Source organism: Hypomesus transpacificus, chromosome 8 (assembly GCF_021917145.1).
Source record: "Hypomesus transpacificus isolate Combined female chromosome 8, fHypTra1, whole genome shotgun sequence".
NCBI lineage: Eukaryota > Metazoa > Chordata > Actinopteri > Osmeriformes > Osmeridae > Hypomesus > Hypomesus transpacificus.
Window position 1 is genome coordinate 6,326,464 of NC_061067.1, and position 27,552 is coordinate 6,354,015.

Here is a 27,552-nt window from a genome sequence, read left to right on the forward strand (position 1 = left end):
GAGCCCATCACAAGGCATTTGATGATTGTGTTGATGCGTGTCGCAGGCACACAATATCCTACCCCTCCACTCAACCCCAATGGGAAGTCTTCTGGAACATGAATCTTCATGACTGTGTTCATAGAGCTAGAAAACAGTCTTTATTTGTTGGAATGAAGTCCTCATACACTGCGCATTTATAGGGCTGCAGGACCACATGCTGATTGTATTGCATTATGAGCACCCCACCGTGAACGAGTTCAACATTTTAACTTATCAACGTGCATCAGATTGTGTGTGTGTATGTACGACCATAACTGATTCATATAATGTCCATGTCACTAGTCCCAGTAAATATTCCCAAAACCTTTTTTTAATTATTATTCATTAAGTAAACCATACTATATTTTTATTTTTTGAAATTTAAGGATTTTCAGGTACACAGTCACTATCACAAAACACTTTCAGCCATTTTTGACACAGTCACCATTTTGTGGAACAAACAATATATTTAACTAGATGATTCTTCACACAGTTTTCTTTGCTGTACTAAGAGTCACTGGTGTGTTCTGGTCTCACTAAAGGAGGAAAGACACCTTAGTTTGGGTCACAAACACAAGGAGAGAGCTCTACTTGGTTTGGGTTGCCAGGCTTGAAATAAATCTCGGCCATTTCCTCTATTGTGAGACAGAACAAAGCAGCTTATTCACTGTTTTCTATGCAAATATATATTCTCCATATATCTATATATAATCTATCTATATAAGTATATTTTGTATAGATCTATATATATATATAATTTGGTTTGAAAACATTCAAGGTACATTCACTTACCCTGTGATTGTTTTTCTTTTTCTTCTATGAAAAGGTTACACAGTCATAAACAAATGCGGATACTTCTAGATTGGAATTTCCTGACCCAAAAAACACAACACTGAACATCCTCATGGCGAGTTTAGAAACGTGGAAATGCTGGGTATCCAATGACCAACTACCCACGTAAAACATACCAAAATGAATAATATTTTCTGTCTGAAAACATATACTTTTGTATAGGAGGATGCGACAGTTTAAATACTCTTTTCATTGCACAGTCCTCAGATGCACAAACTCCACAGGCTAATAATTCAGGCTGTTAGCTAGCAACAACAGACGGACGCAGTCCTGGTTCTATCCTTGTGTAAAACATGACAAACCTAACAAACAGTTTTGTTGAGTTTAAATCTTCACTCAAACCTACAGTGCGCTTCGACCTTAGCCATACCACAGGATAAACACATACACTGTTTATAGTACTTGAAAACAAAATGATGACAAGGCTTATATATATTTGTCACAAGACAAATAAAAACAATTCTGAAGGCAGTTTTTTATTTTGCTGCTGGTGAGAATGATTTTCCTTCCATGTCAAAGTTTAGAAAAGACCCGCCGTAATATTTGGTTGAATTCCAAAGTTTAAAATTATTTAAATTTCACTGGTCACATTAATGTAACTTTGTTGGTCAATATCCTGTTAGTAATTGTTTTTTCACCAATAAAAATTCAAGGCAGACAGTACGCCCTTACTATGAGACTAAGGTCTCAAAAACAGCTTTACTGTGTCGGTAAAAAACACAATAAAATAAAGAAAAAACATGTCAAACTAATATACAACAAATGAATACAGAGAAACAAAACAGTGCAATCAAAAAAAAGACAGAAAATACTATAAACTATACATAGTGGATTCTCTATTAAAGTTTCCCACAAGTATCATAGCACCATGGTCATCTCTAAATGTTTCTACCCGAGGTGAATGACGTTGGAGCTACGACACTCTTGGGAAGCTCCGCCCTGTGTGCTACTGAGGGTTGGGTATCAAGAATGAGTTCCAACTTGGAACAAAATGTCCAAGAACTGTGGAGTCGATAAGACACGTGCATTTAGATTCTGCTTCGGTTCCGAACTTTTGCATATTTTAGTCACACTTCCGAGTGAACTGGAGTGAGCCTTTTACAGCCCATAAAAGTTGCACGTCATTTGTTACGCAGTACGTCTACCAAGCACGTGAAAAGAGACACATATCAACATCCTGGAGCACCCCAGATTCAGCTAGTTGTAACCATAGCTACGTCTAAAACTCAGGTACAAAACACAGCTGAGCTTAAATGATGAATGTCTAGAAAATGTAATATGTTATTTTTCTCTAAAATATTAGAATAAGAACCGGAATCGATAGGGAGAATTGGAATCAATAAAATACCCAACCCTAGTGCTACTGACTGACTTCTAGCAGGACTGAGTCTGGGAGGTAAGGACGGAGCCCCCAGATAAGATAGTGCATGGTGCGGGGGCTTCTATTTGCAGGTTCGGGGCTCTACAGTATGGGTCTGGGGGCTCCTAGTGTACAGGGGCTCCTACAGTAACAGTTTTGGGGGCTAGTGTGAGGGGCTGTGGGCAGGTGTGTCTGTCTCCGTCTCCATCTCTGCCTCCCCCTGACCAGAGTAGGAGCTGAGGGCCTCCCACAGCACGCTGGGCTGCTCACAGTTGTGGCGACTTCTCCAGTGTTCCATCACCTCCTCTCTGCTGTCCAGCATGTGGCTACACAGCACGCAGTTATAGGCCGAGCCGGCCCAGAGAAAGCCCGCGCCCTCCCGGGACGATCGCCCTCGGCTGCAAACGCCCTCGGCCTCTCCGGCGCTCTCCCCGCTCTCGCCGTCCTCGGGCTCCCCTCGGTGGTGGCGCAGGATGTGGCGTTTGAGCTTGGAGAAGGAGAGGAACTCCTCGTCGCAGCTTCCGCACTTGACCAGATTGCGCTTCTCGTTGAGCTGCCGCCAGTAGTGCGCGGCGTGCTTGACCAGCTCGTCTTCGGCCTCGCGGCCGCCACGCGTGGCGCCCTCGCGCAGTCGCACCTGGACCTCCTCGCCGTGGACGTAGAGGAGGTGGAGCTTCATGTCGGCGAAGGTCGGGGTGATGGCCTGGCAGCGGCCGCACTTGATCTGCAGCTCCACTGGGTCCTCACGCTCCTGCCCCTGCTCATCCGGAGACATCTCCCTGTGGGTTGGACAAAACATCTCCATTATCTCCATCTGTTGGTACTACAGTGAGGCTCACCAGACAGAGGAAGCATAGTGGCTAATGTGGCCAATGTGGTTGCAGAGTAAAACTAAAAATCGAATTGACTTCCTGTCAGAGTATGAATTATACAACGACAATAGGGGGGGTCAACTTTTTCTCCAGGGCGTGTATCGACCCCTCCGACCAGTTGTTTTGACCTCTTTTGGGGGGTCCAAGTCTTAATTAGTGAGCTCAAACCCCCCCAAGCCCCCCCGTTAATCGCCCCTGCTTCCTGTTCCACTTTCTTACTTCACTAGCTCCCCCTGCATCTAATGACTCAAACCAAGCGTACCTCATGTATCTAATCCCACTGAAATAGCCAGCATCCTCCACCCAGGAGGGTTTAAAATCACTCACCCTTCTATGGCCACCTGCTCCTCGTGCTGGCTGATGGAAGGCTCCACCGTCAGCACCACCTTGTGGACCTCCCTCAGGTGGCTGAAGTAAACGCCCACGTAGCCAAAAGCCTTCTCGCAGAACTCGCATCGTAACGTCTTCCGGGGCCGTCCGTCCGAGTGCTGCAGCTTCATGTGGGTGCTCAGGCTTCCGGAGTGGGCGTAGGCCTTGCGGCAGACAGGGCAGGCGTAGGGCCGGCTGTTGGTGTGGCTGTTCATGTGGCTTTGCAAGTGATGCTTGAACTGGAAACAGCGGCCGCAGGTCGGGCATCGGTGTACCGGCCGACTCCCAAGGTATACTCGCTGGGCGCTGGGTCGGAAGTGTAGGGGAGCGGGCTCGGGAGTGCCGGGACAGTCCAGGAGCTTGGCGGAGAGCGGGTGTCCCAGGAGGAGCTCCTGGTCCTGGGTGTCGGGAGTCAGGGCGGGAAGGCTGACCAGCTGGGGAACAGTCTCCATCACCAGCATGGGCTTGGGTCGTATACTGCGGTACTTCTTGGAGATGTCCACCTCTTTCTGCTTGGAGCCCAGAGGGACAGCCAGGGGTTTCTCCGGAACCCTCCGCCTGAAGAAAGACAAGGACCTTTTTTTCCTTGCCTCAAAAGCCAGAATGTCTTCCATGGTCTTTCTCTTCCTCCCCCTCTTCTTACCTGGAGGTTTTGGTAAAGGGCTGAGCAGTGGTATGAAGGCCTTGGCTTGAGGCTGGTTCTGGGGCGTAGAGTTTGGCACCTGGCTGTGATGCAGGGCATCTACAGTCTCTGTGGTCTTGGAGGATGGATCTGGGGAGGCGATGGGGAAACTCTTCTCGGGGGACATGTTGTTGAGCTTGGCGGCGGCGGGGATGAGAGTGCTCTTCATCTTGGAATAGGGCAGGATGGGAAGCTTGCCTTTCGGGGGGGAGGGGATAATCTGAACAGCCTTGCTGAAGATGGCTGGGGAGAGGACGGTGATGCTGCCGGCTCCTGCTGGTTGTGTCGGGGTTTGCTTGGCTTGGTAGGGCCTGGGCTTGCTGCTTTCCTCCTCAATTTTGGCTAAAGGGTTCTTGGCAGCGGTCGAGGGGTAGTGGATGTTCTGGAGGAGGTCCAAGGCAGGTCTATTGGAGGGCTCTACTTCCTGCTTCACCTGGGAGCCTGGGTAGAGGACAGCGTTGTCGGGGAGCACAGCTGTGACTGAAATCTCATTGGACGAGGAGTCTATAAGGATCATCTGCTCTGAAGGTTCAACTTTGGCCGGGTTCTCCTTTGTCTCTTTGGACTCCAACGGCCTCCTCTTCACTGAAGCTAATGACCGTGCCCGGGTCGTCACGCTGACCTTACTGGGGTTCTTTGTCTTGTTAATAGGCGGGGCTGACTTGACTGGGGCGGGGGTTCCCTTGCTTCTCATTGGCTGGTATCGGGAAATAGGTAGTTTTAGGTTTGTTTGCATTGGCTGTTGTTGTGGTTGCTGTGGTTGAGGGGTCTGAGAGGAGACAGAAGGAGGCAGTGCCACCAGAGAGAAAGTTCCCTCCTGGCCTGCCACCTGCATCAGGGCATAGTTCTGGGCTGGCACGATGATGGACTTGGGACTGGTGGCCGTTGTGGCTTCGGAGGGCTGGCAGGAGAGGAGGGCTGGGGAGGGCATCACTGCTGGGGCTGGGGCCGGAGCCTTGGGGGCGATGCTTCTGAACTGGAGGCTCTTCATCAGGAAGCATGGAGGGATGCACTCGTCTGTCAACACAACAACACAAGCATCAATAGATATACAATATACTGGCTATTCCAGTTCCATACGTGTAATATTCCAATATTTTCCAACATCTCAGATGAATTCCAACAACAACAAAGTATGTGAGTTTTATCCCCGACATATGTGTCCAGTGATTACAGGTATTACAGTAGCAACCTTCCGAGCGGGAGGTTTTGAGCTTAGCTTTCGTAATGGAGCCATGACACCACAGAACCATTCCAAGTGGAGAGAGGCAGAGAGGCACAGACAAACGCTTTCATGACAACGAACATGTCTGCGTGGGTGACAAGGACACCTATTACCCTGTGCCTCCTTCAGGAGACACACACCAACACTGTCAGCACACACACACTACCACACACGGAATCCCACTTTGCCCTCAGGCACAGAGAGAGTGCCCCCTTTGATTTGAGCACAGCGTGCCGCTGTGGCTTACACCGGGGTTTGGCGGGGCAGACTGGGGAGGGTTCAGGGGGTTCTCCTTGTAGTCCCTCACTTCCTGGAAAGATCAGTCAGTGGAGCGTAAAAGGCGCCCGAAGGGGCTGGAGGTTTCACCAGACAGAGGGGAGTCATCTTTGCTCTCATCCCTCCTGCCCCTGCCTCCGAGACACAGGGAAAGGAGACTCGTAAACACTGACAGAACAACCTTCCTGTAATGCCCCCCACAGCCACATGACTGTCTCAGTGGTCCAGTAGCTTTGGGATAGTCTTACATTATGAAAACGTACCACCAAACAAACAATTAGATGTTTCTACACAATGGTATTATCTTACTACCTATCGGAAAAGTTAAAAGCTAGTTAAAAGCTAAAGCTAGAATACTTCAAGCCGAGCTTCAAGCTTCCTTTAAACATAAGCTCTGAATAACCTCAGGTATTTCTTAAGATTTTTTTTAACCCAAACTATACTTTCATAAAATATCAACGTCTCAAGAAAGAGATGAGAGTGGAATGGCTGAAGGTACATGATTGTAAACAGATGATAATGACCTGGGTTGAGTTTCAAATTTTTGATCCCACTTTAAATAAAAAGAATTGCGCTGGCACAAGTTCTGTCCATGTGAAATCTTTGGAACGAAACCCAGCTAGAGTCCGATACCTGTCAGAATCGACCAAATATTTGACTGTGGTTTCTATCACACTCTCTCTCTTTCCTTCTCTCACTTTCTAACTTCCTTGAAAACTTGGTCGAAGGTCTGTCTTCAATTTCGTGGGAAAAGGTAAGAACTAAAAGATTTCAAGAAAAAATACACGTTGTGTAACACCTGGAAGTATTTCTGTGAGAAGGATTATTTATACAGTACGGTCACACAGCATCGCAACTCATAAAACCGAGAATATACCAACCCTGTTTGGATAGTTGAGTCCAACTCAACTGTGAATTAGTCTGACTCAACTTATACCAGCACTGGGCCATGATGCATCTAGAACTTTAATTGTGTTAGATGGGAGGTAGAAATGGATGGCAGATTGCAGAGTGGGGGAGAGTGGCCTAGCTGTTCTCCTCCAATCAGCAGTATCACCTCCTTCCAAAGAAGGACAGATGTATGTGTGTGCACGTCTCCGTTTGACACAGTAAAAAGATGTCTGTTGACCCGGCCTGTGGTGGGACTGTCTGCCTGAGTCCATGAGATGAGAGAGGGAGAAGCGACAGAATGAAATGGAGATACACAGATGTGTGTGTCTGTGAGCGTTTTTGTTAGGGTTTTTTTTTTTGGGGGGGGGGGGGGGGGGGGGGGGGGGGGGTAAGACAGAGAAAGACAAACAGAGAGCAAAAGCCAGAGTAATAGGGAGAAACGGACAGAGAGAGAGAAAGAGAGAAATAGAGAGAGAGAGACAGCACAGAGTGGGGTTTTCTGAGCTGATCAGAATTGATAGCCTGTTAGGAGTGGTGCAGCTGGTGTCCTCATGGCAGACCAAGTGTAGCTCAGCTAGGAGCCAGTCTCCAGAGACTATGTGACTCTGTTGTAAAACACACACACACACTCACAACCTCCACCCCGGCTCTGTTACGGGAAGTACAGTGACAGGGCTGGTGTGTGGAGATAATGGCGACAGACTCAGGACACTCACGTACAGCTGAAGGCCAGCTAGAATCAGAGGCATGTCTGTAAATAAATGACAGATTCACTGCTTGCTGTATGGCAATTAGAGAATCCCCATTCTTCAATATTCATACATTCATATCTGACATCCTATTGGCTCTGCACCCCCTGCCTCAGTCTCTCCGACATCTCTCCTCAACCATACCCTTTTCTACCATCTCCGTTCAACCTCTCCTTCTCTCCTCTCGTTTGGTGAATCAGCTCCTGCTGCAAGTCCTCATCTGCATAATGAGCATGTTGACATCATCTTCCTTCCCGCCCCCTCCTCTCAGAGCTCCTTCCCCTCCCCCTCTTTATCTGCCTACACCCCCACCCCCTCCCCTGGCCACATGTCGACCTGAGACAGACAGGGAGTAAGGCAGACAGACAGAGAGGGAGGGGGGGGGGGAAGGGAAATCCTAAGAGACAAGCCTACATAACCAACATAACCAAACCTCCCAGTGCATACTAGGTGGTGGTGGTGGTGGTGGGGAGAGGGGTGTATTCCTGCACACCTGTGTCCAATGATCGTGACCTTAGAACAGCAGGGACCAGAGACCAGACAAGGGAGGATGGGGGGGGGGGGGGGACTGGCCCCGGGGAAAGCTAGTGGGGGGAACTGGAGCGAGAGAGAGATGGAGGAGGTTACCCATGACAATCCCAAATCCTCCGCTTTTTTGGCTCCTTGACCTGGACCACAATCAGACGGCTTGTTGTTGTAAAGCCGAGCGTCCTGATAGGTTGAGCTTGCAGACACGGACGGGGATCAATGTTAATCACGTGGTAGGTCAGCACCACAGGGGGCTGCTAACCAAAATAAACTGACGCAATTCCCAATAAAAAAAATCTGGTTGAACAGAACTTGATCCAATGTTACATATTACTGTACACTTATTGCATAGATTTTGAATCCGATTCGCAAAGTTCTGAATCTAGACTACAATGTGCTCGCTCGACTTTTCGAAAGTCGTTTTTGTTGAACGTCATTTTTCGAACGTCAGTACCTGCAGTTTTCTAACGGCCCTGTGCTGGTAACAAGGAGATCACCAGGGGAACCCCTTAAAAGGGAAACAGCCAAAGATAAGGGACATCCCTCAATCTGGCTCCGGCTTTAGCATGGCAGGAAGCTAATCTTCCCTGGGTCAGGGGTCAGGGCTGCGCTGGCCACAGCACACCAGAGAGAGTGAGATGGGAGAGAGACTACAGTCTTAGCATGAAGAGACAGAGGGCACATGAGTCCACACACACACACACAGCCCAGATTAGCAGGTAAGCACAGAGGTTAAAGGTGAGGCCTGGTGTTTGCGTTAGTACCCAGGGGTTGGAGGTGACTAGCGGACATCCAGGACGGCCCCATGCAGTCACATGGAACGGAATGCAGCAAGGAGGATGCTGGGAAAGCACGACAGCGGTCAATAGGTCAAAAGACACCAAAGCAGGAAAACAAATCACACTCCCAACACCACGACTGTGATCAGCATGTAGGACAGCGGCAGTGGCATTGTGTGGTGTCATTAACAGCGTATTCATGACAAAGACAGACACCTCGTGGCAGTAGTGCCCATCACACACTCAAGGGCCCGTTTTCACTGCACTTTCATGGGTGGGATGGGGTATGGAGGGTTCAACTCCAAACACTTTCACGCCTGGTCCCAAAAAACAGCAGTTTTTTTTGCAAGTTACGGCATCTGTGTGAAAAGTTCACTGGTGAGACGTCCACTCCCTCTTCGCTCCCTCTACACTACCGGCTACAGACTGTAGACCACTGGGCCAATAAGTGGACAAATGCTGATGATACGATAGGGCTTGTTCTACTCTGAAATACAGGGTGGGGAGCACAGCTTTTCCTTGGAGTAATTTTTTTTTGTTTTTTTTTACACAACAACAAATAAATCTTCAAATACAGAAAAGGACAAACAGGTTTGGTAAAGAGAACGAGGATGAAAAACAAAGAAAGACGACAGATACAGAGAGAGAGGGAGAGAGAGAGAGAGTGAGAGAGAGAGAGAAAGAGAGAGAGAGAGAGAGAGAGAGAGAGAGAGAGAGAGAGAGAGAGAGAGAGAGAGAGAGAGAGAGAGAGAGAGAGAGAGAGAGAGAGAGAGAGAGAGAGAGGGAAAGCCAGAGAGAAAGCGAGAGGAGAAAGAGAGAGAGCTGCCACAGGAAGTGAGAGACGGGCCTGTTATCTTGCCTGGAGGCGAGAGCACTGCTCATCTGGGGCTCAAAGATAGAGGGGGAGATGGAGGGGGGTCTGGAATGGAGTGTGTGCGAGCGACTGTGTGTGTGTGTGTGTGTGTCCAAGCAGGGCCAAAATAAACCCCAACATAGACGACTCCACCCTCCAGAGTTGGGTACTGATAAAAGCCCAGGATCTCTGCTAGATAGGAAGAAGAGCCACTGGGGTCATGGCCATCAGGCTGCGCATCTAGCAGACACACACACTCCTCACACACACACACACACAACCTTGTAAGGGCTGTGTGTGTGTAGAGCTAAGGGAGGGTGCAGTGTACACAGAGTTGACGGAGCACTGTTGTATCCATCAGGACCAACCACAGGACGCTGCGGAACAGCTTCACTATCACAACACTCGGCCAAACACTAGGACTCAATGGGACAGGTCAGATTGCTTTCCTTCGTGGACGTGCCCTGTGTTATCTGTGCTCGATTGCTTCTTCCTGCATGTATTCTAAGCACTCATTTTCCTGTCGGAAGATGGGAAGGGATTCGGAAAGGTGTGCGCGAGTGTGTGAAAAAGAGATAGAGACAGGCGAAGAGAGAGAAAGATAGTGTGCTTGTGCATTCCTGTGTGTGTGTGTGTGCTCGCGCACGTACGCGTGTGCACTAGGAGCTGTACAGTTTCTCTCAGGAGCGTGGGCGGTCAGGGAGAAAATGAAATCAGTGTTTGCAGAAGTCATTGTTTGATCCCCAGGGCTGTGTATAACCTCCAAGGAGCCAGGAGGAAGACACCACCACGAAGGAAGGAGCACGTTTACAAGACACACATGCAAATACACACACACACACCCTATGTCATGTGCTGTCACTTGAGCAGATCAATGAGAGAGAAATCCATTCCAATTATCAGCCTTCAGCAAAGGCATGAATGGGGATGATGAATCGATACTGAATCCCACCGCAGGAGAAGAAACTGAGCATTTGGAATACAGAAATACTTGCGTTCAAGCGGCTGTTTTGTCAAGCAACACAGAGTTAATAAAGCTGGTAAATGAGGAGATAAGCACAAAGGTATTTCAAGGAATGTGCTGAAATGTTCTGATGTGTGCAACGGTGTTAAAACTGGAGGAGTGGGAAAACAACTTGATCTGGGGACCACAACTCTACTCTACCGCTTCCACAATTCAACTGCGTGTCATTTCCTCCAGGAAGCAGGATGCTGTAAAGCCAACCTCTGACCTCTGCCCCCAGGTGAAGATGACAAGGCTGTGTGTCATCTCCCTGGCACTGCCGCTGTTTCAATCATCCTCAGAGGGACACAAGTCAGTCACACACACACACACACACACACGCAGTGCAATGGGGGCCCTGTCTGTCACTGGGCCGAGATGATGTGGTTGTCACCTCTAGGTTAGAAGGCAGAGAAATAGCAGAGGTGACATGGAGTGAGTGTGTGTGTGTGTGTGTGTGTGTTTAGGTGGCCCTGAGGTAGGATGTGTGTTAGTCATCCTCCAGTCTTCCACACTAAACCACTGTCTGACCTTTCCCTTGCTTTGACATTTGGAGCAGGACAATAGGTCAGACGAGGTGTCAGTTGTCAATGAAAAAAGACAGGATGAGGTAAGACGTGTGAGTGTGTGATTACATCTATAGAAACACGGCATACACTTGAATCCGAGTTCAGGAACTATATAGGAGAGGGTGATTACATAAGAATATTACCAGTCTTCTGGTAAAATAAGCTTCTCTAACCTTCTCTACGACCCTCCCACACACCCTCGCTCTCATTCACATTGCACAAGCAGCCATCCTCCCTCTCTCCCTCTCTCCCTCTCTCCCTCTCTCCTTCTCTCCCTCTCTCCCTCTCTCCCTCTCTCCCTCCCTCTCCCTTCCCCTCCCTCTCCCACACACACACACAATTACAGCCTCACTAGCCGTGGCTCCAGAGAGTATTTAAATTAAGCCGGTGTGTAGGGGGAGGGGCGCCACCACAACCCTGCCTCGGTACCCTATGAAAACACCTGCCCTAATGATAGTGCTGCGCTCGGGGAGGCCTCCTGGTCCTCTGAGGGGACGACGGAAGGAATCTGGTGGCTTATTTTAGGCACTTGGCTTGGCAGATGAAATGCTGGCACGCGCATATGTGGTAAACTTCTCTATCTCGCCTCTCTCTCTGTGAATTGTCTGTCCACCTCTCAAAGTATCCGGTCACTTCACAACCTGTGTTTCTCGGTGTCCTTCCTTGTTCCTCCTTTATTTGTGCACCCTCTCCCTTTCTTCCTCTCACCTTATCAATCCAACCACTGTTTCTCTCCCTCCCTCCCTCCCTCCATCCCTCCCTCCCTCTCCCATCCGGACTTCTCTCTTCTTCCACCCCTCTCTTTTCCTCAGTCTCTCCCCCTCCCGCTCTCAGTACCCGAGTAAATAAACAGCTCTGTAATGCTAATGAGAGCAGGTTCAGGGACAAGAGCAGACACGGATAAATAGAGAGGAACAAGAGGGTGGGGGGGGGGGGGGGGTGATAGGGAAAGAAAGAGAAAGGGGAGACCAAACCAAGGGCACTTCTATCAGTCTGGTGGTGAAGGACAGAACGGCTTTGCCAGTCTCCCTCACTTCAGCTTCGCTTTGAAGTGAAGGACAAGCCTCTGGAGTCCAGCATTAGATAGCTAACAGTGACTAGCTCCTAGCACTGTAGCTTAGCTAACGATTAGCACTAAGAAAAATACCTGCCTTGTGCAGGAAGGTTTAATGAGTGAAACCTGATCAAAGAAGTGTATACCTAAGTTCTCCTCCTATGTAGGGAGACAGAGAATCTGAGAGTGAGTCATTGCAAGGTGGCGCTAGCAAGCTAGGGGGGCTAGCTTTGTGGGGGATAATCAGGTGAGAATGTGAAAGGTACCAGCTTAGGGAGTTTGGTGAAAATACACACACTCCCTTCCAACACACACACACACACACAAATCCAGTCCAATCCTCCTTCCCTCCCCCATACACACGTACACACGCATGCACATTCCAGCAGTAAAGAAAGAAAGGTGAGAGAGCGGCTGTCTCTTGCGCGGAGTTGGAAAGGTTACTGCGCTAATTGAGCAGCTGCTCTGGTGTCTTTTGATGGACTAGAGGAACATTGTCTGGCTGGGATCAAAGAGACCCTGCTGGTAATTACTGTAGTTACCTCCACTGATGCTGTTCCATTAACCAAGCTTTACTCGCCGTACCCCCACACACTTTGATAGATAGGAGAGAGAGAGAGAGAGAGAGAGACACAGCACTATACACACACACACACACCAGGAGAACTGGCAAAACATTGAAACACACAGATTGAGGTGCACACACCACACGCACGCATACACACACACACGCCCCTGCAGGACGGGACGGAGCTTAGGGATGGCGAAGGTTGGTGTCTGTGGTAACGACTATACAGGATTAAGGACTGTGAGGGAAGATTAGACTAGCTCTCACACACTTAGCATCAGTGCTAATGTGGCTTTCAGGCGGGCTCAACGACAGAGAGGCAGCTTACTAGTAATGGTGGATGACAGTTCCTCTCGGGGTGGGGCCTGCGAATGTGCTGTACCCTGTACATATGATGGGTAGGAAAAGGGTTGAGTAAGAGGGAGAAATGATAAGAAATGATGATGGCTGGCTGGGTGAGCTATATTTATAATGAGGTCAACGTGAGCGCTGGGATTTGACTCCCCCGTGGGAGAGAGGGAGAGGAGGGGGCTGGAGGAGGAGAGGGAGGAGGATTGGGACCAGAGGAAGTAGGAGGATGAGAAGATACTAACTGTGTTTGTTGCCCTTCCGCTCCGTAAACAGGAAGTGAAAATTAGATATGGAAGAGGAGGAGAGAAGCACCACAGAACAGACCCAGCCCAGAGTCTCCCATCCCTGGAGAGCGGATGTGCAAGCCCAGGATTGGTATCGCAAAAGGCTCTCATTAGTGCACCCTTATTCAGGCAACGCTGTCTTATTACCTATTGGATGATTCCCTCCCTAGCTCCTCCTTCAGTCGTGTCTCCTCCCCTCTGGGGCGGTGATGGGGGTGTGGTCCTGTCCCTCCACAGTCCTCTGGAACACACGAGAAAAACACATCATTACAGTGTGAAACATCCTATGCAATATTTGTGTTACTGTGTATGTGAGATGAACAGCTGAACATGGTTGCAGGCACAGCGGACAAATGATTCAACATGATTACCACACACTGCCACAGTATGCATGGCCTGTCGCATTCTCTGTCTCGTGTGCGTCTCTCTCTCAGACACACACACACACAGCATAAAAAGACACACAAACACACACACACACACACACACACACACACACATGGAGACACAGCCAAACAGCATAAAAAGACACACGAACACACACTAAGCGCCTGTCACTTGGCCTCACATTAGCCAGAGCACCGCCTCGTTTAGCTAACAGTCTGGTCTTTTGGGGGAGGAGGAGGCGGGGGGGGTGGGGGTGGGGGGGTGCCTGTCAGCTTTCACTATATTCAATAAATAAAGAGAGAGCTCTCGGGTGTGAATTATTCATCGAACACGCCTTATCCTCTTCCAACAAGCTTGTTAGAGCACCTCAAGAGCGAAGAGTCAGGGAGGAGGGGGGGACACGCAGACAGAAAGTAGGAGGGAGGCGGCGTTGTGCTTCAGCTGCGACTCTGTTAACCCCCGGAGCACCTGGGGTCTCTCCCAGTGCTGGGCCAGGTGGGACACATACCCAGACACCTCCATGGCAGAAGAGCACAGCACACACACACACACACACACAAAGCAGAGCAGGGGTTTATTTGTGTGCATATTCATAGAATAAGCAGAATGCTGCGGCTGTCAGAGGATAAAAGGGGTGGAGGTGAGGAGGGGGAGGACGTGTTCACGCCATGCTGACAGGCAGCGCTGGCCCCCATGCCGGCCCCCATGCCGGCCCCCATGCCGGCCCCCATGCCGGCCCCCATGCCGGCCCCCTGCCAGCCTTGACTCCTGCTGGACAGACAGCGTGATGACTTCTCTGGACAGGAGAGGACCCTGGCTGGGTGTTTTGCGATGCCAAGCGTGATGAAATGCTTAGCCAGCAACACAAACTAGAGGCCTGCATAGAGGCAAATACGCAACAACAACAACAACAACAACAAGGGCAGGCTAATTCATGAGGAAACGTCACATGACTAAAGATTCCTCCAACAGAGAGATCTCCCGCAGCCCCCCTGCCCACCGTGTCAGCTCTCTCAGTGAAGGCCCCCAGGCGGCTGATCTCTCTGTTCTCCCTGTGACAGGACTCATTAAACACCCAGGACTGGGACTGGAGATAACAGGCTTTGGTCTACGCAGAGACTAATGGGTCTGTTACAGGTGGATTGGGCCTTAGTGTGTGTGTGTATACACATACACATACACAGAATAGACTATATGCAACACTTAGTTTTTTGAGTGACCAAAGCAGCACTTTGAATTATGAAAGCCACTCCTCGAGGCTGATCTCATTCACTCACACACACGCACGCACGCACACACACACACACACACACACACACACCTGATCCACGGGCTCTCTATGCTAAGTCTAATTCCCTCTCAGCAGCAACCCAAACCCTCACAAGCTTGTACAATCAAAAAGGAACAGCAGAACGTTGCACCGCTAAAAAGGTTAAGTTGGCCCTAAAATGTACAGGCCACATTAATCTGACTTTTTGCTCTCCTGCTATCAGGTCGGTTCATCTCCCCACAGCCTTGGCATTTACATTGGCTGGGCTGTTGCCATCGCCAGGGCTGGGAAGGTGACCACCTAGCAATGTAAATGATTACGCTTGTGATTAAAGCTTTCCACTTCAAACAGTGCTGTGCTGTTTATACAGGCGCTGATATAGCAGGGGGATGAAGAGCAGCCTAGCCTGCCAGGCCCTGTGTGTTTTCCTGCCTGAATGGCTGAATGTCATTAAACCGCAAGGCGCTAGCCTGGATGTATTCATAATGACGCATGAATGCCATTCGACATACTGCACAGCGCTTATGCTATCTGGGACATGTTTTTTGCTCGCTAGCCCATAAACTCTGGTCTCCTCCCTGTTTGTGGCCGGAAGGTATAAACAGCATATTCTACATCAATTTGGAATTGGACAGTGTTTGTTGTTCCTTGTTTCCTGTAAGATAAAGAAAGGGGAGGAGGATTTTTGTTATAGTTTTATAAGGGAAGTAAGTAGTGCTGAGGCCATGTTCCTCATGGATGTAAGACAGACAAACCACCATCCGAGACAGAAATGGTTAGTTTTTAACCACAGTCCAATTCCATGAAAGGTAGACTTTGCCTTTGCCTTACTTCCTTCATTACAAAACGAGAATCGCGACCATATTATCAAGCACCACTTGTCTGAAGGCCCAACCCTAGGCCGAGATGAACAAAATGCAAGGTGTTTGTTGGTAATGCGCTGCTGTGCCCGGATCTGGAATTAACCCGGGCCACATGAAAAGCTGTCGTCTCTATTTCAGGGTTAAGGAACGAAAATTACACCCCTCTACATTCTCTGCTCTAGTATTAAACCTCCATTAGTGCTCTGCAGTGATGTCATCATCATGAGCCTGTCGTCAAGGGTGCTCCTTTTCCAAAACACACTCTTACTCATGTCCAAAACTTTAAGGTTAAGTTACTTTATTAAGTTTGCAAACAGGGTCCTTATGAGAGCTACTTTGTGGCTGAGGTACTCAGGAAGAAAGTTCCTATCTGGGCTGTGGCAGCTGCAAATCAAAATTGACATCTGGACATTGACTTTCTATCTCTGTTTATGTAAAACAACCAAGGCAAAAAAAATATTTGACCTAGTTTGGCTAAATTTACATCAGGAATTTTAATCTAGAGTATTCCCCTGAGAGGTTACCAAGGTACGTCACAAAAAAGAAAAAGAAGTTGCCTCAACCTCCTGTGACCCCTGACGAAGACACGTAGGATCCCCGGCTTGGCTCCAGTTCAAACATCGACCCCCTCCACCCCCCAAAGTATTACACTACCAAACATGCCCTGCTGCGAGACTCGACCACAGTAACCCAACACAGAGAGGCAGCCCCAAGTCTGCTGTTGTACAGCGGTCTGGAACTGGCTCTGGTTTCAGGCAGCTCTGCTCTCTCAGCACTGCAGAGTCACTGGTTCTGTCTGACCAAACAGGCGCTCTGCTCTGATACAGTATCACCATCAAAGAAACAGGAGTATCTCCCAAGCACTATAAAATGTACCCCCAAATGGGATTTGTCAAAAGGAGAAACTTTTCTCTGTCTCTCTCCAAGGTGCGCACACACACACACATTTTCTCAAGAAGTGGCACAAAAACCAAATTGGATGAGACCAAGATGAAACTATAAGAGCCGGGCTCTGAAGAACTTAAAAGGGGCTGCGTAGGGTGTGTGGAGGGGGAAGGGGGGGAAGGGGGGCGGTTACATCAAAAGGTAGCGCGTTCCTGGCGAGGGCCTCAATCAGCCGAGAGGGCCAAGGAGAGGAGGAGGAGAGACGAGTGCTTCCCTTTAAATTGATCCCACAGAGACCCTCAAGGTTCCCCGGGACTAACAGTAACAACCTAGCCCCGTGGAGCAAAGGATGAGAGGGGGAGAGAGAAGGAGAGGCAGACACAGATAAACTGGCAGGCACAAGGTGGCTTCCTCCTCTGTGGTTCCATCCAAGCGTCGACGGATGCCAAAAGACAAGAGATTAACTTTCAAACTCAAATGTTACTAGACTAACAATGTACTTGACCGAGAGTGTATCTTCATCCTCTCTCCCATTCTGGCAGTGTGGGCCTTGGCTCATTAGGGGCTGGCCAGAGATCAGACTGTGGACTGGTCCTGGTCGGTTATCCCCCGTGCTCAAGCCTCCAAGGAACAACACTATCACCCAAACACAGAGACCATACCCGCTGCCAGACTCTCCTCAGCCTGCCCACTGGCTAATATACAAAGAGCGTGTGTGCGTGCAGAAGTAAAGGGATTAATTTGTGTCTGTGTTTCTCAGAAACGTATCCTTTCTAACTTTAAATGCAACAAAACATACACCCGTTTCTTTTCCATATGACTTGAGACTGTTTCAACATACCTATCAAAAGTAGAGAGGCCGGTAGGTTGTAGGCTGGAAGGGTACATGTTGTACAGTTATCCCGGGATAAACCTACACAGGTCCCACACCCCCCCCCCCTGTCTGTAGGTATGAAAGTATGACCCACAAAGATAGAAGATAGAATCTCCTTCCAGGGAGACAAAAAGAAGTGGGACAAGTGAGATTCATTTAAAATCCGTTTGACAGTAAGTAGAGCTTTTTCATTTGCATACTGGATTTGGTGAGTAAGAATTTGGCTTTAATGTTAATGTGACTGAGTGAACTTCACAAAACTACAACCTCGGGTTGAAACCCAAGGGTCTGGTTGGTGAGCCTGAGATCTAGAAACTCTGAGGGTTAAGGGAGCAGAAGCTAGGTTTTGGGGATAGTGGATAGTGGCATTCAGCCAGAGCACCAGACCCCTCACTGGCACCAGTCGCAGGGCTTCACGATGAGCTGTGATGAATGACCAAGGGAAGGCCATGAATAACTCCCAGCCTTATAAAATAATCCCATGGCTACTAATATTGTTAAACAACCCTGCAGCTGACACTACCACTTACCCTTCACTGCTGCTCCCCGTGCCCTTCCCCTTGCTCCCAACAACAAGTCTTTGATATCCCCTGACTGTTTTACACCTACATTTTGACGTTCCATTTAGCTTCCTCTCCAGACAACATCCATTTATTTAATTGGGGAAATAGAAATTGTCGAAAGAGGGGAATTCGAGGTTACGTGCCACAGGTAACCTGTTTTTTGCACTGACCGTGCGGGGAATCGATCGCTGCAAGAGCAGACCCATCATGCCTTATCATTTTCGAAGCGAGGAAGGGAATAGGAGTGTCTATTTATAATGCCGGGGAAACAGGAGAGGGGGATTAACTCGTCATTAGGATGAGGAGCGGAGAGAAGAATCAATTTCGGGGGGGTTAAAAAGCTGACACACCCGCATTCGCTGTCTGCTGATGTCCCTACGGGTGGACAACCCTCAGCGCAATACCCACTGTACTCTTAACATGTTTAGATAATACTCATGACTACGTTTCCGTCTTCCTTTTGCTTTTTAGTTCCTTTGTGTGGTTCTGTTTTAGAATATCCCCTCTTCACTTCAGGTTTCCACAGGTGTGTGATGGGAAAGTGTAGGGGTTAGGGTAGGAAGGACCCCGGAGTGCCGCAGGTCTCACAAAGAACCTCTGAGTCAGGTCAGGAAGTTCTCCATCCTGGAGCATAGGAGGCCTGCCACCCCCTGCCCCTACCTCTGCTCACCACAAACCCCCTCGGCCCCTGAACCTGGCCTAGATGTGGCCTCAGCTTATACAGGGCCAGTTGGGGGACAGGAACCACACAGGAAACACAGAAGCCCAATACCAGGAGGGGCCCCAGGAATAGGGGGGTGGAGAAGCTGGAGAAAAGAACATTTTGCAACCAGCGCACCATCGCCACACTTTACTGTATGGTGAAGACCCAATTCTAGATTTCATCAGTGCTGGTTGAGATATTTTCTGTCATTTGTTTTCTGTAAGACTATTATTATATATATATATATATATATTTTTTTTTTTTTATGTAATGTAAGCTTGGTTTTTACGCAGACAAACTACTGTAACTTGGAATCAGTGGGTAAACAAATTTAAGCAGAAGACCTATGAAACCAAATCTCGAAACAGAAGCAAGAAGAAAATCATAGGTGGAACACAAGTCTAATTTGCCCATTTCCCGGATAGCAGGGCTTGGATAGGCCAGCAGATCCTGTGCAGATCTGAACATCAGGTTAGCAATTCTCTGGCCTCCCCAGTCATTTGTGAGCTCCAGAGCCTGCAAATGATTAGGCCTGCGAGGGCAATTAGACTAAGCATCGCTGGGGCTAAATATAGACCGGGCCTGGTTTGGCAGGTCTATGCCTGGGTCAGGTCCATATTCCGCAGAAGGGATAGAACCCCTGTTTGTTCAATCTGGGCTTGGTTTATTTGATAACTGTGTGAATGTTCCTTTTGGGTCGGACCTGACAAAGCTACAAAAAATTGTCTGTCTATCAGGTGTTCCCCAGAGAGGTGGAATAGCAGGCGTGGGAAAAAATGCAGAGAGGAGAAGGAGAAAACAAACAAACGTGGGAATGAGGTCTGGGGAAATGTTGGGGGTGCATAAAATGTACTTTCTCAGACTGCAGGGGAATGCTAAAACAGCATAGTGATTTTTTGTATCTTACTTTTTTATTTAGCCAAATAAGTCATTTGAACCAATTCTCATTAACAATGGCAATCTGGAAGATCATGTGAAGAGAGAAGAAGAAGATAGTTTATGTTGCCAGTACTGTAGAGCATATTGTCAAAATACTTTAAGTGAGAGAGCCCAGCTTATTGGGGTTCAAGGTAGGGTTTAATCCTGACCAGTGGCTTGTTAAACCCAAACATCTACCATTAGACCAAGAAGACGTTTTGTTGTCATAAGGAACCGTTGGGGATGCAAACCTTCACGCCAAAGTAGTCGATAACCAAATCACTTATCGATAAACCTAACACTCATAACTGCACCCTCCCAAACCCTCCCAGTCCAACAGAACACAGGAACGCATGCTTTTTTCCCATGCCGAGGTTCTGAGGAATGTAGAACCAAATAACACTTTCCCAACATCCCACCCCCCATCTCCCACAGCCCAACGAAAGAGAAGAAAGGGGGGGGGTGAAAAAAACCTCGATGATTTTTTTAATCCTTAAAAAACAGGAACGCTTCGCCCACCCGCTCACCTGGGACAGCTCTTGGCCGGTGGAGGCGATGCTGAAAGGTTATGGGAGCCTGGGAATGTTTAACATCAAGCAAGCAATCAGAACAGAGCATGAGCAGTGGGAATTGAGGCAGGAAACACGAAGAGTAACCCTTTCCTGCCCGCGAGGCACAAAAGAGGAAACTATCGGGATCTGACGTATTGCTACAGTGAAGGTGAAGGGCAGCTTGTCAGCATTCAGACGTAACCATAGAAGAACAGAAAACAGTGGGACTGTAACAGAAAGGGGAATGGGTCTGATCTTCAATACTTGTGGACTGAGAGTCAACCATTATATAACAATCAATTAAAGAAAAGCTTGTGTTCTTAACTTAGGTAGCAACAAATGTGAGGTTCTTTATGTACTTTTTATTTTAGGGCATTTCTGCTTCATTGGGAGAGAGACAGGAAATGTAAAGGGGGAGAGAGAGGGGAGGACATGCAGGAAATGGCCCAGGCTGGAATCGTACCCGAGAACGTGCATCACTCGCTGTTACTGCTCCTAGTAGGCTCGTCCTATCATGTGACAGGGCCAGGCATGAGGGAGTCTGTATGACAGACAGTGCTGGTCGAAGCAACTGAGAAAAATCTCAGGAACTGAAGACCATGACTAAAAGATTCAGTATAGATTACTTCAACAGACGGGGATATGAAAACGAATGAACTGGAGGACAAATTACTATTTTGAAGAGGTCAAACTGCTGGGAAAGATGTATTGATGGCCCAGGAGAAGGAGACTAGAAAGGCATGTTTGTAGGAGACCAGAAATTAATGTTAGAAGTTCTCCAGATAAGGGTTATAAGGACAGGACATCTATTGACCGCCATCACATAAAGTAACCACATCAAGGAATCAATTTAGGCAGTGTGAACTGGTATTAAAACTGTTTACCTACTCAATGGACGTTGTACAAAAGTTTGTCAATTTATCATCTCGGAAAGACAAATGAGATAACAATATGGTCTGGCTCTAAGAGGTCTTGGTAAGGTCAAAGAGTGTCCTTGGAGTGACATAAATGTATTATAATGAATTTGGTTCACTTTAAAATCCATAGCGAACGTATAACCTACAGTCCTTGGGAGAATTCATGAGAGGGATTTGACTCAGCGTAAAATTGGCTTGCTCTTTCCAGCTAATGTCCCGTGTGACACACTGAGAAAAACAGCAAGAAAGGATTCTAACGGTTTAATTTAGCTTTTCTCCCAAAAGGAGGGGAAATCCTTTTGAAGCTTGATTTGAATATACTGTAGACAATTTGGGTTCTCTCTTTCTGTGTGCAAAGATACACATCTTAATTACATTCTTAATTAACTGTGATTCTCATGGAGAACATTGCATACCGATTCACATGACTTAAGGCTATGGGAAACCAACATGTTAGCCCCCTTACGTGACAAGGATTCATAACCCGTCTTTGCGGACATTTGTGGGGAAAACCTCACCTTCAGCAAACTTGGAACATAATTCCAATAAGATACACAGCCAGATCAGCTGTTTCCCTCAATCTACCTCAGACACGCACAGGGACACGCTGTCCTGAATTTATGGTTATCGTTTTACAATAAAAAGGAGAAGTCCTTTGGATTCAAAAACGTACTGTCTGTTCTTGTATCTGTGCGGTTCCTCTAGGCTCACTGCTTCACAAGATGTTCTAATGTACATCCCCTGGTTAGATCAATGAAGCATTTAGCTAATCAAGTTGGAACACAGGAAGAATAATAAGGACATGTATAAGTAGCCTGGGATCAATTGGTATCAGGGACATCTGTCAAGGACAAATATAAAGACCATCTTTCACGCCATAAACCATGAAGTTGGTCAAATGTGGCTAGTGACTGATGCAGCATCCAGACAGGAGTGTGGCGAGGCTGGGCGTCGTGCTCGGTCTAGTGCTGAGCTCCGAGCGGAGCCAGAATGCAACTCTTGGTTGTCGTCAGCCTCAGAGAATTCTTAAAGGCCCAGAGAGGCAGTGTCGAAACAGCATCACGTGTGTTGTCTTTATGGCTCTGGGAAATAGATCCCTGCTTAGTGAGGTCTGAGAGACAGAGAGACAGAGAGAGAGAGAGAGAGAGAGAGAGAGAGAGAGAGAGAGAGAGAGAGAGAGAGAGAGAGAGAGAGAGAGAGAGAGAGAGAGAGAGAGAGAGAGAAAGGTGAGGTCCAGCTGAGACAGCTGCATGCTATTACTCTGCATCCCACCCCCTCCAATCCCCACCCCGCCCCCACAGGAAATGAGCAATCAGTTAGTTCTGACAGGTACACGCTGAACTTCGCTATCTTTCCTCTAAAACCTACCAAATAATGTATTACAGCAGTTTAGCGTTAACCCTGTGGCTCGTTTCACCTCTCTGCCAAGGTTGGTCTCATACCTTTTGTGTGCGTGAGTGTGCTTGAGCGGTTTAGTTGCCTCTGAGACAGGAAAAAAATAACATTGAACCCCCCCCACCATCCCCCCCCAAAAAATGAAATAAAACTACAACATCTGAAGCGCTTTTTCAGGTTGTGAAAAACTGTAATTTAGAGGTCTCTTGTGGCCTGTAGAAGGTTTAGCGTGTCCAACTAGAACTCTGGTGTAGCTGAAGACCTTCCTTAATGCATTGCCAGGTCTATGTGTGTGTGTGTGTGCGTGCGTGTGTGCGTGTGTGTACGGAGTAAAGCAGATAAAAAATGGCAGATTATAGATCGGAGGGCCATATTGTCGCTCCAAACAAGAAGACAGTGTGGTGATCACCCATAATCTTCAACAAACCCAAACCACTGACTGAGATACTAAGTGATCAATTAACCACTGCCACAACCATATGCAGGCATAGAGGCATCTGCCTACATTCAAAGGAACACTAGCCCTCAAGCAATCTGCTAACAGTATCCACCTGACTGTTTGACAATTGTGACAGACTGGCAAATCTAGATGTTTCATTAACAACATGAGAGCACACAGAGCACCCAAAAAGAGACAGAACTCATCTATCCCGACAAAAGGAACCACTGCTGGTGACTGTTCCAAATATTCTGTATTCCAAACTGAGCCACATCAAACAGCCCCAAAGATGCTGTGGCGATGTGGCGCAGGGAAGCTGGAACAGGTTAGACTGGGATGAAGCATATTGGTGGAAACAAGCGCTCAGATGGCTTGTTTTGTCTGTGACAGACAGACCTGTAGTCCTTCAGGCACCGGAACACAATCCCTCCCGCTAGACAATTAGCCTGTTTCGACTCCCAAATGTCTCATTACCGTACAACAACTATGCCGATTACTTTTCTCTCTCATCTGTCTGGTGGCTGAACGCACGCTAGCATATTCTCTAGTCTACACAATCGGGCCCAAGCACAAACACGCACACACACACACACGAGAGAAGCCAGCTCCCAGCCACTTCCACAGAGATTTACAGTTGCATCCAGCCTCCATTCATCAAGTGCTAACGATCAGCCAACTGGCGAAAATCTTGCCGCGTCATGCTTTGACCCATCCACACACAGCAGAGTTGCCCGCGTCTGGCGTCCATCCCTCACACGGCGACGAGGCCCTCGTCTACAGGCCACATCACTCACTTTTATGGAGGTAGGGCAGTAGAGGGTTTAACAAGACGTTTTACTTGTGAGGGGGACCGGGATTACATAACCATAAAACGATGGGGTCCACAAATCTCTGTCAGAGTTGCGATGCATGCACGGCTTGATGTGGTCCGCAGTGAACACAGCAGAGCAGCATCTGAGTTGACTGCTGGAGCCAGTGCAGTATCCTTGCTTCCCTGCCTCTCTCTCTCTCTCTCTACTGCTGAATAGTTTACATAATAGGAAAGAGAACTTGAATCTTTTTCCAATGTGTTCCGGAGAATTATATATTTGACCACACCACAAATCCTCCAAACAATTCCGTCCCCCAGTGCCCCTCGCCCGGCTCTGTGATAGACCGTAATGAGGGAGAGCTGGAGGCTGGAGCGAGGGCTAGCCAACGCTCAGCCGACTGTGTCATTTTCCTGGGAGGCAGCCTGTGGAGGCAGCCTGTGGTTGGAGCGCCGCTGGAGCACCTCCACTGACCAGGGGCGTCTGTGGTTTCTGCTCCCCTCCTCCCCAAGAAGGACTGAGGCAGGCACAGGATGGGAGGTGGGAAGGGCAAGATTGGCAAGGCAGGGGGAGGCAGGGAGGTAGTCGCAGAGATGGACGGTGGGCAGGGAAAGGTTGGTGAGGCAGGGGGGACGCAGGGTGGGAAGGGAAGGCAGGGAAGGGGAGACACTGTAGGGGAGGCGTGCATGGCAGGTAGGTAAGGGGGAGGGAGGCAAGCCGGCTCTCCGCGCCTGACACGGAGCACCCGCGCTGGGGGAACGTCTGAGTAATGGCAGGGTAATCGGATCCAGAGGAGGAAGGGAGAGGGAACAAGCCTGACGCCTAAATCAAATGTGGATAGTGAGGGGGTATGGAGAGAGGAAGACGAAGACACAGAAGGAGAGAGAGGGAGGTTTGGGAGGAGGCCCAGACAAAAGAGGATGAAAGTAAGGCTTCCATGTGGTTCCTCCACACACACACACACACACACACACGTGCCGCACCCACTCCTGGTGTAAGACGACCTGAGTAGTACACACAAGACGTAGACCAAGGCTTCAAACTCACCGCAGCATGGACCTGTGTCAAAACAAAGCACAAAAAAACCACACATTCAAAATGTGATATTTTTTTCCCCCCCAACTTTCCTTACGTTATTAAATGTTTTTACAGACATGGACTTGAATTAAATCAAACTCATTTGGGTATAGCAAATGAGCTGTGTCAATACTGTTATTTTTCCCTCAAGGCTGTATTTGACTTTTAATTGAATTTTCCATCTTCATTTCTAGTCATACTTTCTTATCTCAATCCCCTCATGGGATTCTAGGTCACAAAGCACATGAGACCTGGCCGGGACCGTCCTGGACTGGACAGTATAAGCACCCAGCTTGTACCTACATGACCAGCCAGGTCAAATGGTACTGGTCATGTCACTATTTCCATGTCCATATTCTTTCACCACATACTATTACCACAGTTCACCAAAACAAAGTTTGCAAGGCTTGGCACAATGAGCCCTAATTTTCTTGTTGTTGATTTTTCGGCATTAAGTGTGACCATTTCAGTAATGGACGCATGCATGGCCACAGGACAGCTTAGCCTGAGTCACCACAGAGCCAGGACACCACAGAGAAGGTGGTGAGTGTTCATACACTGTCTCCAGGAGGAGGCCTCTCACCAGAGGAACATCCAGCACCAGGCCATTACTCAACCACATCCATTTCCACCCACAATGTGGAGCTCCATGCATTATTGAGACTTAGATTGACTTTCCTTGTAGGCCCATGTCTCCTGCTCTGGGCTCTGACAAGGTGTCGCTCCGTAGTACACAATGGAACGACCAGGATGTTAAGTTGCTATGATCGTGGGGTAAATAGCTTGCATGATTGTTCAACCACTATATTTTTCGATCCAGTCTTTAAGGTCAAGTTATTGGCCTAATGGGTGTATGCTATGCCAATGAACAGGGAAAATCAAAATTAACAAGAGTTTCGGCTGAAAAGGAGCCAAAGTGTATTATAAACTTAGCCTCGGGTGGAAGGTTTTATTCTGTGGAATCGTGACATTGTAGGATTATGTTGTTCTGGGAGTACATTACAATCATCACACTGGAAAAACAACCGGTTTGACAGCAAGATAAAAGTCCCTGACCCCAATACAGAAAATACATTTGGCCTACATCTGATATGGTAAAACAGTTTACTTTGGCAAACACATCTATCTTGCAGAGAAGCTTAAAGAATCCATATGCCAGGAAAGACCAGAGGTCTACACAACCCTCCTATCCTGCCTGTTTCCAGAGCAAATGAACCTACATCAGCATCACTATATCATGGGAGTAGTACCCTAACATAGTATTTGGTAGCCAGTTTCAGACACTTAACAGAAACAAACAGCCAGGAGTGTAATTCAGCAATACTTCTCTCCTCTCTGTTGGAAGCAAGCGCGCGATAGTGTCTTTTTCTAGTTATCATTGACCAAAAATTTGAAATAAGCAACTTGGTTTCCCGTGGTCCTCCCTCACTCCTCCTTTGACCACATGTGAAACCACACTGGAGGAGCTCACATGCCAACCCAAACCCTACAAATCTCTCACACCGTGTGTTTGTGTGAGATTTAGTTACATTAGGGTCCCACACACATTGTATTGTACAATCTCACAATACATGTTTATGCGTGTGTTAAACCACGTGTGCTAAAGTCCACTTGACTAGAATGTCAAAACTAAGGTCGTCAAAATTATATTAACCTGTTTGTGATATTCTGTGGAAGGCCAGTTAATAAATGAAGCCTAACTTCACCACAGCAAATCTCAAAATACCTCACCAATCCACTTTCTAAGTGTTAGTGTTGACATTTCCTGCCATGCACCTGACTGACATGTTCTGCGTTTGCCTCTGTTGTGTCCAGTTGTACTGGAGAAGGTAGCCGTCTTTTAACTTCTGAAGCATGCCTCACACTTCATTATTACTAGAGAAAATAGCACTGATACTTCCCTGCAAATATATTAAGACTCTTGAGTACAAATAATAAGCATTTGCAGCACATTACTGGTTTGCCGAAGGTAAAGACAATTCACTTCAATGTTACAGAACTATTTGTTGCTTCTTATATTTAAAAAAGGTAAATAATGAGAATGACAGACCATGTCGCCAAACAAAAGTCTGCTATATGAAACTACGACTATCAATAGGCCTGTAGCTTGATAATACCAAAAACATTGTGGGTAGTTTCAAATAACAACACTCATACATTACATTTTAAATGCTACAATGATGATTGTAAGTAGCTACTTGATTGTTGCATACTTGTGTGGTGACAGCGGCAATGGACAAGACGTCCATTGGCGTCCAAGATACCGGTAAACCTACTGCACAAACTAAACATAGGCCTACTGTTTTGAAACACTAATAGAAAACAACTACGAATTGTATGACTGTAGGATATTAGATGCATGTAATTATGAAAGGCCTAAGCCTACTATATCTGTAAATATTCCTATTGGCTAAAATGACTATCGTGATATCATAGCTAAGGCACCCCATTGGGTTCCGTTTTCTAACTCTGGAATCTTGCTAATGCAATGTATTTTCTACTACCTCACCTGTATCCCCAGTTGTGTGTAGATGTCGTTTTTAATGTGCATATAGACACATATTTGCTATTTTACTACAACGGTCGATCTTCACAACAGTTTCTCTTCAACCATT

General features: G+C 47.8%; 1 protein-coding gene across 2 annotated transcripts; it reads right to left on the minus strand.

The window, feature by feature from the left end:
* Positions 1 to 201: 201 nt before the first annotated feature.
* On the minus strand, positions 202 to 27,552 carry znf438 (zinc finger protein 438). Of its 2 annotated transcripts, XM_047023827.1 has the most exons (5): positions 27,447 to 27,552; positions 24,908 to 24,919; positions 13,434 to 13,527; positions 3,433 to 5,173; positions 202 to 3,012 (listed from the first exon to the last, which is right to left on the minus strand). In XM_047023827.1, exons 4-5 carry the CDS (start codon positions 5,145 to 5,147, stop codon positions 2,397 to 2,399), a joined length of 2,331 nt encoding a protein of 776 aa, XP_046879783.1. In that variant the 5' UTR covers positions 5,148 to 5,173; positions 13,434 to 13,527; positions 24,908 to 24,919; positions 27,447 to 27,552; the 3' UTR covers positions 202 to 2,396. The 2 variants fall into 2 exon arrangements, with proteins under 2 accessions (XP_046879783.1, XP_046879784.1); XM_047023828.1 differs by lacking the exon at positions 24,908 to 24,919.

Bases quoted from the DNA above. Each gene is read 5' to 3' on its own strand.
- znf438 (XM_047023828.1), bottom strand. From the start codon at position 5,147: ATGAAGAGCCTCCAGTTCAGAAGCATCGCCCCCAAGGCTCCGGCCCCA. The intron at 3,013-3,432 runs GTGAGTGATTTT...TCCAACCCACAG, and splicing joins GAGCAGGTGGCCATAGAAGG to GGAGATGTCTCCGGATGAGC.